This window comes from Perna viridis, chromosome 7 (genome assembly GCF_037379345.1).
Source record: "Perna viridis isolate PV_CMFRI_1.1 ecotype Kerala chromosome 7, ASM3737934v1, whole genome shotgun sequence".
Classification (NCBI taxonomy): Eukaryota; Metazoa; Mollusca; class Bivalvia; order Mytilida; family Mytilidae; genus Perna; species Perna viridis.
The window spans coordinates 45,578,664-45,590,603 of record NC_142451.1 but is presented as its reverse complement, the minus strand read 5'-3'; the positions used below and the strand labels follow the sequence as shown (position 1 = coordinate 45,590,603).

Below are 11,940 nucleotides of genomic sequence, written 5' to 3'. Positions count from 1 at the left end.
TGTTAGTAATAGGGAAACGAACGTCTGTCGCTGCATAGAGCCTGGGTGTTCACATACAGCGATAATGAAGTACATACGTGTTTTTTATATAAAATTTTCACTTATTTTTTATGTTAGTCTTCACTCGATCGTCAATAAAATATTGCAAGTGTCGGAGTTCAATATTTCCCAGTTTTTGAAGACTGGTACCGTGGGAACTGCATCAACTCGCCACAACATTAATAAGAATGAATACAAAGCTTGGTTTTATAATTATTACTTTAACTAATACATGAACACACCAAGTAAACATCAATAAAAAGCTATTACACAAAATATGAATGTAAATACATTCAATGTATGTTCACGCAAGGGGTCGTGATAAATCAATACAATTGTTTGGTCATCGCTATGGGGAGCGCTGATGGTGTGTACTCTTCTTGTCTTTCATCCATTTGTTGGTTTGCAAAACTACCTATCGAAAACAAATCCAGTAAATCATCATCATCTTCTACACCTCCTTCATCTTCAAATCTTACGTTTCTTACTGAATGATTATTTGTTTTTGAAAAGGTGTCATAATTTTGATCAAGCTCTTCATCAAAAGAATCTTTGTTACACACATCACCTCTACTATCGCCATTTTCTTCGTCCTCCGAATCGTAAGTAAATGTTGACACGGGAGTCTGAGTAGCATCCCGATCGAGAGGTTCTTCGGGTTCATGGTAAACGAATGCCTCAGGTGTGCTGTCATGTTGCTGTCGGAAACTGTCATCCGGAAATGGTGTTATGGGTTGATTATATCGGCCTGTTTCAGGAAATAGGTCGTTGTCTACTCCGAGGTTGAACACAGAATTCATGTACAAAGGAGACGGATTATTCTTGACTGTTAGTATTTTTTCGCCCCCTTCGTCCTGATCAAAATCTATCTCGACAAGAGTTTCTTCTCTTTCAAAGACCATATTATTTTTACCTGGAACAACAATTTTTGGAGCAGTATCACTCATTACTAATTCGTAGTCATCTATGACGACGACAGGCGACGACGAACTATTTCTTGGTTGCCATATCCTCTCTTTGTCGGAATCTTTCATACGATATGACGTTGGTGGAACGTTTTTCGGAAATTCCGGATCAGATTGCAATTTTTCTTTGTCCGACTTCGTTCGTCGACTGTCCTTTATGTAAATCGGACATAGAATCAAGGCAATAAATGCTGATATCACTCCCAGTATACCACTGTACCGCAAACTGGAATTCTGGGATACTTTACTTTGCAGCATTACGAGGTGTGCCACCGAAATCAATGTACCTGAAATTTAATTATAAAATAAACAATGGTGAACTACAAACGCCTCCTTGGAACTTAAAAATAATCATATGGATTTTTCTGTCACTCTTTTCTGCAATTGATTTATGCAATAAAGAAAAGATCATCTGATTTCAATTTTATTGGCAATTTCTATTTTTTTCTTTGAAGTTTCTGCCTGGTATCTTGCACACTGGTTGTATAGCAAAAATATCAGGTAAAACAAACATGACTGACATGCAGTAAGCGTGCAAGAATCGATTAGGGACGTCGTCATAATCTTGTCAATTAAGATAATTATTTTTATTAGATTTTTTTCCGGCGACAAAAGTAATTTAATAAAAGATAAATGTATTTTAAAATTAATAAAAATGCCAAAATCGGATTACCGATAAGCGGAATAACAGTTACTTTCGAATTTGATACTGACATTATCATGTGGAATATCTCTATCTCGCGCTCACCGTCAGGATATTCCACATAATACTGTCGGTATCAAAATCGAAAGTAACTACTATTCTATAAATATTGTGTCAATAGTTTGAAGTCCGCTAAGATATACACTACAACTTTTGACAAGTTAAGACTATGAACTTAGACAATGGTTCAAATAAAACAAATACCCACACAAATAAGTACCTGTTAAAAGAGCGGCTATAAAATTTACGTTTTTCATAATCTTCATTCGCTTCCATGATTCATCTTTGAAAAAAGTAAGAGAGGAAGAAACCACGAAAACTAGATAACACAACAAACCAAGACTCCCGACGGCCTGTGCTCCTTTCAGCATATTGTCTGCAAAATAATGATATTATGAAATTTACATCATGCACCATCTTCGAAACCATATAGTATCTCCGTTCGTAAATCACAACAAATAAGTACAACCCAATCTTTAACTTTTTGTTTCACCAAAGATTGATATATCAAAATCTAAATTTACCGATTTTTTCCAATCCTCAAAAGAGTGTTTCAACTTGAAAAAAGAAGAAACTGTTAAATATATTGATGGTGCTATAAATGTATCAATGAGACCACTTTTATTCTACAGATTTATTCTACTAGTCAACTTTTCTTCCATGATTTAACAACACGACAGGCTTTCAACTGCTTTCCTTATTTTTTCCTATTTTTTAAGAAAAACATCACGCAAAAAATACCGAAAGCCATGTGAGCTATTGCCATCACTTGGCGTCCGTCGTCGTCGTTAACAATTTTTCAAAACTCTTCTCCTCTGAAACTACTTGACCAATTGGAACTAAACTTGGTAAGAATGTTTCTTGGGGTATCCTGCATAGAAATGAAGTGAGGTTTGTTTGATCCGTCGAAAAACATGGCCACTGTTACTAAAAATAGAATATTGGGGTCAGACAGTAGTTTTTCGCAGATATCTCAAAAAACCGTTAGATTTAGCCAAATTCTTTCAATAGCTGAAATGATCCTTATTTCTAGGACTACAAAAGTCTTCATGCATAAAATTTGTCAGACGCCTTCTTATGAGAGTTATTGCCCTTGACAGGGGAAAATGACAGGTTTGTTTTTTACAGTTTTCAGCCAATGTCTTGAAAACTATGATAGATTTAGATTTTCATTTACTGAAATGATCCTTATGATAAGTCCTATCAGAGTTTTCTTAAAGTCAAAATTGTTGGACAACTTCTTGTTTAATTTATTGCCCTTGAAAGGCAAAATTCAACCAGGTGAGCGATTCAGACTCCTGGGAGCCTTTTGTTTCTCACAAAAGCCGTTATTTAGCCCTTTTTAAAAGATACTTTTTTTTCAAATTTGATCCAAAAAAGCCCTTTTTAACAAAACGAGTGAATTGAAAGCCTGTCACGATCCAAATTAGTGAAGCCTCGTGGTATGAAAAGCAGAATAATTTACTAAATATCATAAAAATGTCTTCTCTTACCTTTTGATTGAATTGAACCACAGTTGCCACCATCCCTGCATTCCATAAACAAACCGGATGTTACTTTGTAGACATCACTAAAAAAGCCAATCCAAGCGGGTGTTACAAAACAGATTAGGTACAGAACAAAGCCGATGTAAGTTACAACTGGTAGTATAGTTTTTAAGCGGAGAAATTTCTTTTTCCAGTCCATTGTATCTCACAGTAAATATGATCGTTAAAAAGTACGTTTTAAAGGTACTTCCGGTATTGACGGTGTGATACAATTACCATTATACCTGTTGGAACTAGGAAGCGGAACATTGACCACTTTATGATCACAGACTATTTTGCGAATATTAATTTACTATTATAGTTTTGTTAGCAGCCATTTTGTTTCGTTTTTCTAATTGATAAACATGGTTGCACTTTTGACTATTCAGTGTAAAGTATAATAGATGATTATAAAATGTATGTGTTCATCAAACTTTAGAGTGAACCGCAATACCCTCATCCACAAAAACTTCGTTGGTTTGTTCGCCTTATTGCTCTGTTGCGTTTTTCCCTTTTTTATGTTGTTTTTTCATTATACTTTGTGTTTTTTTTCCTGATATCTTGACGCTTAGTATTCTTAGAAATTTGTTTTGTTGCCTGAAAAACAAAAAGACAAAAAGACATCGATGGTCAACTCAATAATTAAAATTGATTATATATTTAATTTTTTTAAAACTTTTAATTATTTTCAGAGCCCAAAACTAAGTTCAGATATAAATTTAGTAGTTAGTACAATGTCCCCTACTTGGAAGTAGAATATTATTCTTCTTTCATACTGAGGTTCAATTATATACCTCCTGGCTCCTACTGTTTTTCCAAAGCAAAGGGAAACTGTCATTACTGCCATCTGTGTAATCCTACTACTTGCAAAACATGCGACTGTTTAAATTTTTTTGTCTTCATCAACTGAAGAATCCCATATTACTGTAGACCGTCTTGACCCTATGAATTATATATAATTACACATTTCATTTTTTTCAATGAAGTTTTTGTAACCATACCCAAAGTATTTCTATCATTCGGAATATCATTTGGTTAATTGGCTTTAATTTGAATTTCGTCATTATTTTACCCGTCTTTAATCTTCATTCAATCAGAATTCAAGCATATATTGTATGTGTAATTATCCGACTTGTCTGTAGAGACTCTTTTGTCTTTGGTTTCGGTAGCATGATCCAAATTATCATTTTCGCTTATTTTTCCGCATGCTGATCATACTTGTTTCACAGGACTTGCAATGAGAATTTCATTCTTTATATTAAACGAGGAAGGTTTAAAGTTTTTTACTGAAAACATGACTCATTTTTCCTTGGTACACAGATCTTAGTTTTTATGATATCTTGATATTATGGTTGAATTAGTGCCTGTTTCATAAATAGTAGAACTTATTAAGCTGTCGATCTAGAAATAGATAGTTCAAAACTTTTTTTCCATTTTCATTTTCTTTTTAAATTCTTCTCGCTTTCTCTTGTGTTACATCTTTGTTACTAAATACTTAATTGATCGAATACGACCTTCAGGATTATGTAACTAATGCAGTTTTTCATCACAGAAAAGCATCTCAGAAAGTCTAGAGGAATAACACATTAAAAGTTAAGTGACAGATGGACGTATAAGTCAGTATATCAGCAATATCAGAAGACACCATTTGGACTGGAAAGTCGGCCTTTAAAAAAAAAAAAAGAACACCATCGAATCGTCGGAATTGTGAAGGTCGTTCGGTCTTGCATTTGTTTTAACGTCGTTCTACTTCGCTGTTGTTCGTTTACGATCGATAAAATTCGTTTCCGAAAGTTGAAAATTTTCTACTAACATTAAACAATATCTCGACGAACACCAAAAAATTGGGGAAAATGTTAAGAAAACCCTATTTGATACGTGGAAGCGTTTTAATGATCATATTTAAAACAGAGAACCCTAAGCATATGCAAGTGCCTGTGAAGTCCGACATGTCTGCCTTCTTCATGAAAATAAAAAAAACTTGTGTTACTTTTAATAATAAAAATAATATGTAAAAAAATAACATTAATCATATAAGTATTAATACATTTTTAATTTTTGTGTTAGTGTTTTTAGTATATAATAAAGTAATTTGAGATAAATACTGTAATCTGATTGGTTAAATTAATATTGTTATATCTCAATGGATAGAAAAAATATTGACACTGACACGCCCCTATTCAGTGAAATTCGGAGCTGCTTTTCTCATGTTTAAAGATAAAAATACGTTTTAAAATTAATTTATAAGAAATGGCTATGAAAAAAATGTCTATTGAAAAATAACATAAATTTTCCATGTGCATATTTTGTTTATTGCACAAAATTTTTATCATAGCCAATTCTTAAATATCTATGGGAGACGTATAACACCTTAGCAAGCAATGTTTGAGATTTTGATTTGTGTTGTACAGTAATCATGCCAAAATTTAACTTTTTTTAAATGCACCGCAGTGAAACAATCATGATTAGAAAACGATGCATCGAAGTTGTTCTTTTTACAACCTTTTTTTTCTTTTACATAACTGCAATTCTAATTTTAACGATACAAATACTGAATTGAGATTCATTACAAAAGGAATTCATTGGCAGCGATATTATTGCCTGTAATGCCCATTCGTTAAAGAAAGCGATAGTTTAATACATCTTCATTCCGCTTCTGAGTCAGATACTAAATCATATTTTAAAGACATGTCCACTATAGGTGCAGTAACAAATTCAGGCTTCCACTGTTGATTTTGTGCCGTCGAGGGAGCAGTTGTTGGCCTTGTTGCTGATTTTGACTGAAAATCAGACGGCGGTTGTTTGTGGGTTTTCGTAGTACCATGACTGGATTTCACGTGTCGTTTTGATGAATTTGGTCTTTTTGTACCTTCTGTCATTGAGATTCCCATGCCATAAGGACTTTTTTTATCACCACCCATCGGAAAAGCGCCAAAAAGTTCCATATCTCTTGATTTGTCTTTCTTTTTGCGTTTTTTCTTCTGGGGTTTGAACTTTTGTGTATCCTTCTCTATAGCAACTATATTCTTTTTAACAAACAGCATATCGTTATATTCACCGTTACTGCCTGCACCATTTGTTTCATTGTTTAAAGTATCTTTTGATTCTTTGTTTATAGCATCAATGTAAGCTTCATTGTCTCCATTACATTCTCTAAAAGCGTCACCACCATCCCAATTTTCATAGTCATTCGTCGTTTTTCCATAATTCATTTCAGCTATGCTTTCTGGCTTTTTCTTTCTACTCTGCTCTCCGCTATCTGTAACAGTGTTTTCATTATTTTCAATAGTCGTGTTTTCGTGATCAGGTTGCCTTTTCTCCGCTGTATTTTGTGTTTTTTCTTCTATGGTAACGGCTGAGTTTGTTGGTATGTCAATCTCTAATTCCTCACTTATCTCTTGTTTCTGAAACGACGGAAATATTGGTGTATCAAGATGGTGTTGAACATTTTCGTATGTAACATGTGTTGATATTTCAATCTCCATTTCTTTACCCTCGTCTTGTTTTTGTAATGACGGAAATACTGGTCTATCAAGCTGATAATGAATATTCTCTTCTGAAAACTTAGATTTTACAGCCGATATATCGAACTTTTTCTTTTTGTTTTTAGAGCTTTTCTTTCCTTTTCCTTTGCCTTTCTTGGTTTTCACTTCATTAAACACCGGGTCGAAATAACCTTCAAGATCTGGTAAAAGTGTTTCATCTTCATCGTCAATCTTCTCACTAAATTCAGGAGGAATGTAGCCTTTAGGATTGGGTGCTGGATGGATAAATGCGCCATCGTCATCGGATTCATTATGTTCGAATTCCGGTGAAACGATTACACCAGCGGGTTTCGGCGCTGGATGAATGAATGTATCTTCCGTTTCAAAGTCATGGGCAAGCTCTGTTGGTTTGTTAATGGCAGCTAGCTTTTCTTTGATCATCTTAATCATATCAGTTTTCTTCTGTTCAGCTGGTTTATTCGATGGTATGGGCTTAGGTTCGACAAAGTCATCAAATATCTTCGATGGGTTAGCGGGACGGAGTAGTTCATTGGTTGTACTCTTTGGTGCTAGACTCGACAGAACGGGTAACGGACTTGTTCGATCCCAGCGTTTCTGTCGCCTGTCCTCAGGCGGAACCACGTGTTTTGTTGTCGTCCACCCGTCTGTTATGTAAAATGGCGACACAATTAAGGCAATGGAAAGAGCCACGAATCCAAGTATAGCACTGTAGCTGAGGGTGCTTTCTGATGTCGCTTTGCTTTGTTTTAACATCATAACAGCAACAATGATGAAAACAGCTAGAAAGATAAAAAAAAAACAGTTTTGAAGAGTGTGTCTATATATGATTAATCATTATTTAATGTGAAGTTAATTAAAGAAAATCAAGATTTTTTTTTCCTTTTGTATCCGTGTCCAGCTTGCCTAGAACTAGCCCCATGATAAAATTAAAAAATGAATCACGGAGACTTCATGTTATCATTGTTTTATCATGTGCTGGCCATTTATATCGCGTTTTTTCCACACCGAGCAATAGTTTCCATGATTTATTTCGATTCTAATGGGACAGTTAAGGTGCTCCTTCCATATTTTTGTGACCGAGGATGACTTTAGACTTCCGTCATATTTGGCTCTTTCATTCGATGAACAGAATTGATGCATTTTTAAGGTAGCATTTCACACGTGGTCTTTCATTTAACAACATCTGTACTAATCATTGTGTAGGCGAGCGATGTGCATGTGATACTACAATTTTTTGTATGTTTTTTTTTAAATATTATTTACTGTAAAGCCTTTATTTTTCAAAGGTCGCCAAAGTCCGTTCATTTTGTTTTACTGATTAAATATGAAGATTGATTCTTATGTTTCTTCACTCTGACTTCCGGAATGAATAAAAATGTATAGAGAGCTAATAAACATCCGAATGATACCCGTGTTTGGTTACTCGATACTTAAGTATTCTGTGATAGTTCTTCAAATTTATTCGTAGGTACCAATTTCTGTGGTTTATGGAAGAGTAATCAAGGGAACCAAGATTCTAGCGGAAATCAAAAGAATGTAATCCAGGGACAAATACCAGACATGGAAAATAACACACACAACAAAGAACATGGCATAACCAAAATAATACATGTACATACAAAGTAACATAAATAAATGTGCAACTAGAAAAATCATCTTTAATTCAGGTCGTAGATTATTGAATTTGTGGATTTGACGACTCTATCGTACAAACGATTTGGAAATTTTATTTTGGTTGGGAAGCAAGTTTCGTGAATTATCAAACCCACGAAAACATAGATAATTGGTACCCCTCGAACAAAATTACTTTCATAAAATGTGTTTCCATACAAGGGTCTGATATATAAATAATTATGAACATGTATATGTACCTGCTATTATGGCAAAGATCCCAGTGGTCAGTTTCAGTCCTTTTAGTTTTCGCCAGTGTTTTGTCCAGAAGAAAGTCATTGTCGCTGATATGCAGAAAATCATATAAGCTACTAGGCCTATAGTTCCCATCACCTGGGACATACGAAACAACCCATCTGAAATAATATCTTCTTATATGTAAAGAAAGGTATCATAATTCTATCGGTTTTTTTTAACTTATCGTTGTACAGCAAGAAAAAGTGAAGGGCACCCGCTGAGCAAATATTAATTCTTACCTTTACTACTCATTACATGTACCAAAACAATTTGTGCCGTAAAAGAGGGGGGGGACTAGAGTTGTCTTGACGTATACGGCAGGGGTTTTCTTAAATATTTAAAATATGCTTATAATAGTTGCTTAATTTTAAATGAAAATAAACTTGTGTTGACATCGATTTGGTAATTCTCGATAAAATATGGTTCATTAAAAATCAAGAATTTCGTTATTAGGCATTGTACTTTTTACATAATTCTGCGTATACTCACATTTTGCACAAAAAATTGAAGCCGAATTAGGGACTTAAGTACTTCGCAGTACCTTACACTGTCACATGTCTATTAGTTTCGATATCCTATGGTTCTATGAAAACTTGTACTAAATTTATCGTACTTTTTAAATGCGATGCATCATTATATGAATGACGTTCTTTTTATCCATGTTATACTCATCATGCTCCTCGTTGCCTACTGATTCGGAAGTAAAATATATGATATAACAAACTGACACCCTAATTTGGTGCTACTTAAGTACCAGTCAACATAAAATTCAGACACTACCAATGGAAAAGTGATTCATGGTCAAGAAAAACCCACCAAACAAACGATGCTTTTTAGTCTACATATGCTATGCTTTCACATAACAACCTTTTCTGTATTCAGATTTGCACTTTTGAGGACATCATACATTTATCTCCCACTAAAAGCGACCAAATGAAGCCAAATCAAGAACGACAACTCTTGCAAAGTACAAATTTCATGTACGATCTATATAATTTTTATCTCAAAAGCGCAACAACCAAATGAAAAACTAAGACTGGTTGTGTGATTAGTAACTGTTTCTGAACAAGAAATAAAAGTGAATTTGGTGGGTTTTTGACATGCATGAATCACTTTCTGTCTGATTTTTAGAAAGACTGATATTTAAGTAAGTAGGTGTGCATGTAATAAAACATGTGCAATATTATAACAAAATATATCCTAGCATCTGGTCCCATGGACCTATAATATAAGTCATCATGTCAAATTATTTTCAAATTTACTATAATACGTTTATTTAAATGCCATATTGTGATTGTTTGAGGTGAATACAAAGTGTAGAAATCAAAAGGTCATATATTCGAGTCTCAACCTTGGCAGAAAAAACAGTTTTTAAAACCCAATTTGAACTTACATTTTACACTAGATTATGACCATGAATTTTATCTGTCCTAGATCTCGTTGTGTATGTAAACATTTATGCATGGTTAGGTTTTTTTTTATTTCTTATCAGATATTGTATGTTTTTATGTCACTAAGCGTTTCAATGTAAACAATATGTTGATTTCATATTTTGTCATTGCTTCTGTAATGCAGATTAAATTATTGATGATGGCTGGTGTGAAATTAGTATTTTTCTTCAATATTTTGTGAAAATATCAAAACATTCTCATTTGTTTATCTGTCTAAATGGGGGGGTCTCGCTTTAGGATATTTCCACGAAGCAGCTATCTGCAGGGAGTTTTGAAAGAGAAAAAATCGGTATGACTTTATTCAACTTTATTTGTTTATACAAAGAAAGGGGGGAAATAGTTTTTCTTAATTATAAAAACATTCGATAGAATAATATAGCACATGCAAACAATGCTGCATTTATATTAGCGAACTTGTAACTGTATACTTCTAGTCATAACTTTATATTTATTCGTGTCTGAAATATTTATTTAAATACTAGATACAGTCAATACTTCGCCCAGAAAAAATACAGTTAATATAATTACAGAAAAAAAAACATTTTTATTTTTATTGAGTCGGTGATTATCTTATTACAATGTATCACTAAATGATTACCTAATTACTAAGTAATTACCTGACTCAATCAAAGTTGTACAGCCATCGTGCACACAAACCATATACAATCCGAGGCTCATGGTCAAAGTTTCATATCTGTATGTAATCCATGATGGTGTCGCGTAACAAACTAGATATAGCAACCATCCAACATAATCTAATAGCAGTACAATAGTCCTAGTCCTTGTGGAGAATAAACTGGAACAGGGCATACTGTCACCATTCACACTATTAAAAGTACTTTTAAAAAGAGTCTTGTAATACCGACTTTAATACTTATCAGAAAACACTGTGCGTATACATCATTTTTTGATTTCTAAAGGCACACCCTCTCAAAATAGTAAAATCCGTTAAATATATATATCCATTTCCAGCATAACTAAAAGATATATAATCCTTCTGAAACTTGATAACTTAATAATGATTTGTAGATTTTGAACAAAAAAGCTACTATTTGCTTTAGTAAGTCTTAGTTCAAACAATTATCTGTAATTTAAACTTATTTGAATGATAGTCTTTATTAGCGAATCGTTAAGCAGAACGGAGACACGTTGTTTCATTTTAAAATGAAATATAAACTGATTTATGGAAATTTAAACTAAAATGCAGTGCTGTATCATGATCTAGTATTTTGGTCCGAATTAAGGTTAATAATTTATAAATAAAACCATACATGTACTTTCTTAATATCTGCATAAACTGGTCATTTGAAGAGAAATTGTGATACACGTATATATCCCAAACGAAACAAATCATGGAATAAATCATGCGAATAACTCACCTCAAAAGTTATGATTTCTGTAGGAGTTTTGCAAATGCAAAATTCAAATCTCGATCATCAATCTAATTAAACTTTAAGTTAGACCTATCAATTGTTCCATCCAGTCACTGCATGTAGGATCTTACAACACTCCATTCTACTTTCTGTTCAAATGACCCTTTCAGAATCCTCGGGGTTTTTTTTTATTTTCCTTTGGATAATGCTGTCAAAATCGGGAAACATGAAATAGCCAATGCGCCATTTCCTAGATGTACAAATCTCACATGGATCACGATTTCACAGTACAATATAAATTAATGTGCATGACAAAATAACACATTTTAAGTAGAAAAAATTGAAAAGGGGAGGTAACACATAAATAGTTACACAAAAAGATGACAGTACGTTTGTAAAAAAATACCGAAAATATTTATTTTTACTTTGCATTGTAAATTGATTATTTACAATACGAACGAATTTATAG

General features: G+C 33.4%; 2 protein-coding genes across 4 annotated transcripts; both read right to left on the bottom strand.

Moving 5' to 3' along the window:
• Positions 1-240: 240 nt before the first annotated feature.
• LOC148612928 (uncharacterized) lies at positions 241-5,065 on the bottom strand. 2 transcript variants are annotated; one of them, XM_088594861.1, is made up of 4 exons: positions 4,028-5,065; positions 3,201-3,277; positions 1,928-2,083; positions 241-1,291 (listed from the first exon to the last, which is right to left on the bottom strand). In XM_088594861.1, the coding sequence occupies exons 1-4, from the start codon at positions 4,078-4,080 to the stop codon at positions 366-368; spliced, it is 1,212 nt and encodes a 403-aa protein (XP_088450987.1). In that variant the 5' UTR covers positions 4,081-5,065; the 3' UTR covers positions 241-365. The 2 variants fall into 2 exon arrangements, with proteins under 2 accessions (XP_088450987.1, XP_088450986.1); XM_088594860.1 differs by lacking the exon at positions 4,028-5,065 and having other exon boundaries at positions 3,201-3,475.
• A 146-nt stretch (positions 5,066-5,211) lies between these two features.
• Positions 5,212-11,795, bottom strand: LOC148612927 (uncharacterized). Of its 2 annotated transcripts, none has more exons than XM_088594854.1 (4): positions 11,478-11,795; positions 10,716-10,924; positions 8,611-8,766; positions 5,212-7,518 (listed from the first exon to the last, which is right to left on the bottom strand). In XM_088594854.1, exons 2-4 carry the CDS (start codon positions 10,906-10,908, stop codon positions 5,879-5,881), a joined length of 1,989 nt encoding a protein of 662 aa, XP_088450980.1. In that variant the 5' UTR covers positions 10,909-10,924; positions 11,478-11,795; the 3' UTR covers positions 5,212-5,878. The 2 variants fall into 2 exon arrangements, with proteins under 2 accessions (XP_088450980.1, XP_088450979.1); XM_088594853.1 differs by having other exon boundaries at positions 10,716-11,075; positions 11,478-11,794.
• Positions 11,796-11,940: the final 145 nt, after the last annotated feature.

Bases quoted from the DNA above. Each gene is read 5' to 3' on its own strand.
- LOC148612928 (XM_088594860.1), bottom strand. From the start codon at position 3,393: ATGGACTGGAAAAAGAAATTTCTCCGCTTAAAAACTATACTACCAGTT. The intron at 2,084-3,200 runs GTAAGAGAAGAC...ATTATTTTGCAG, and splicing joins TGGTTCAATTCAATCAAAAG to ACAATATGCTGAAAGGAGCA. The intron at 1,292-1,927 runs GTACTTATTTGT...ATTAAATTTCAG, and splicing joins TATAGCCGCTCTTTTAACAG to GTACATTGATTTCGGTGGCA.
- LOC148612927 (XM_088594854.1), bottom strand. From the start codon at position 10,908: ATGCCCTGTTCCAGTTTATTCTCCACAAGGACTAGGACTATTGTACTG. The intron at 8,767-10,715 runs GTAATTACTTAG...ATATTATTTCAG, and splicing joins TACAACTTTGATTGAGTCAG to ATGGGTTGTTTCGTATGTCC. The intron at 7,519-8,610 runs GTACATATACAT...TTATCTTTCTAG, and splicing joins GATCTTTGCCATAATAGCAG to CTGTTTTCATCATTGTTGCT.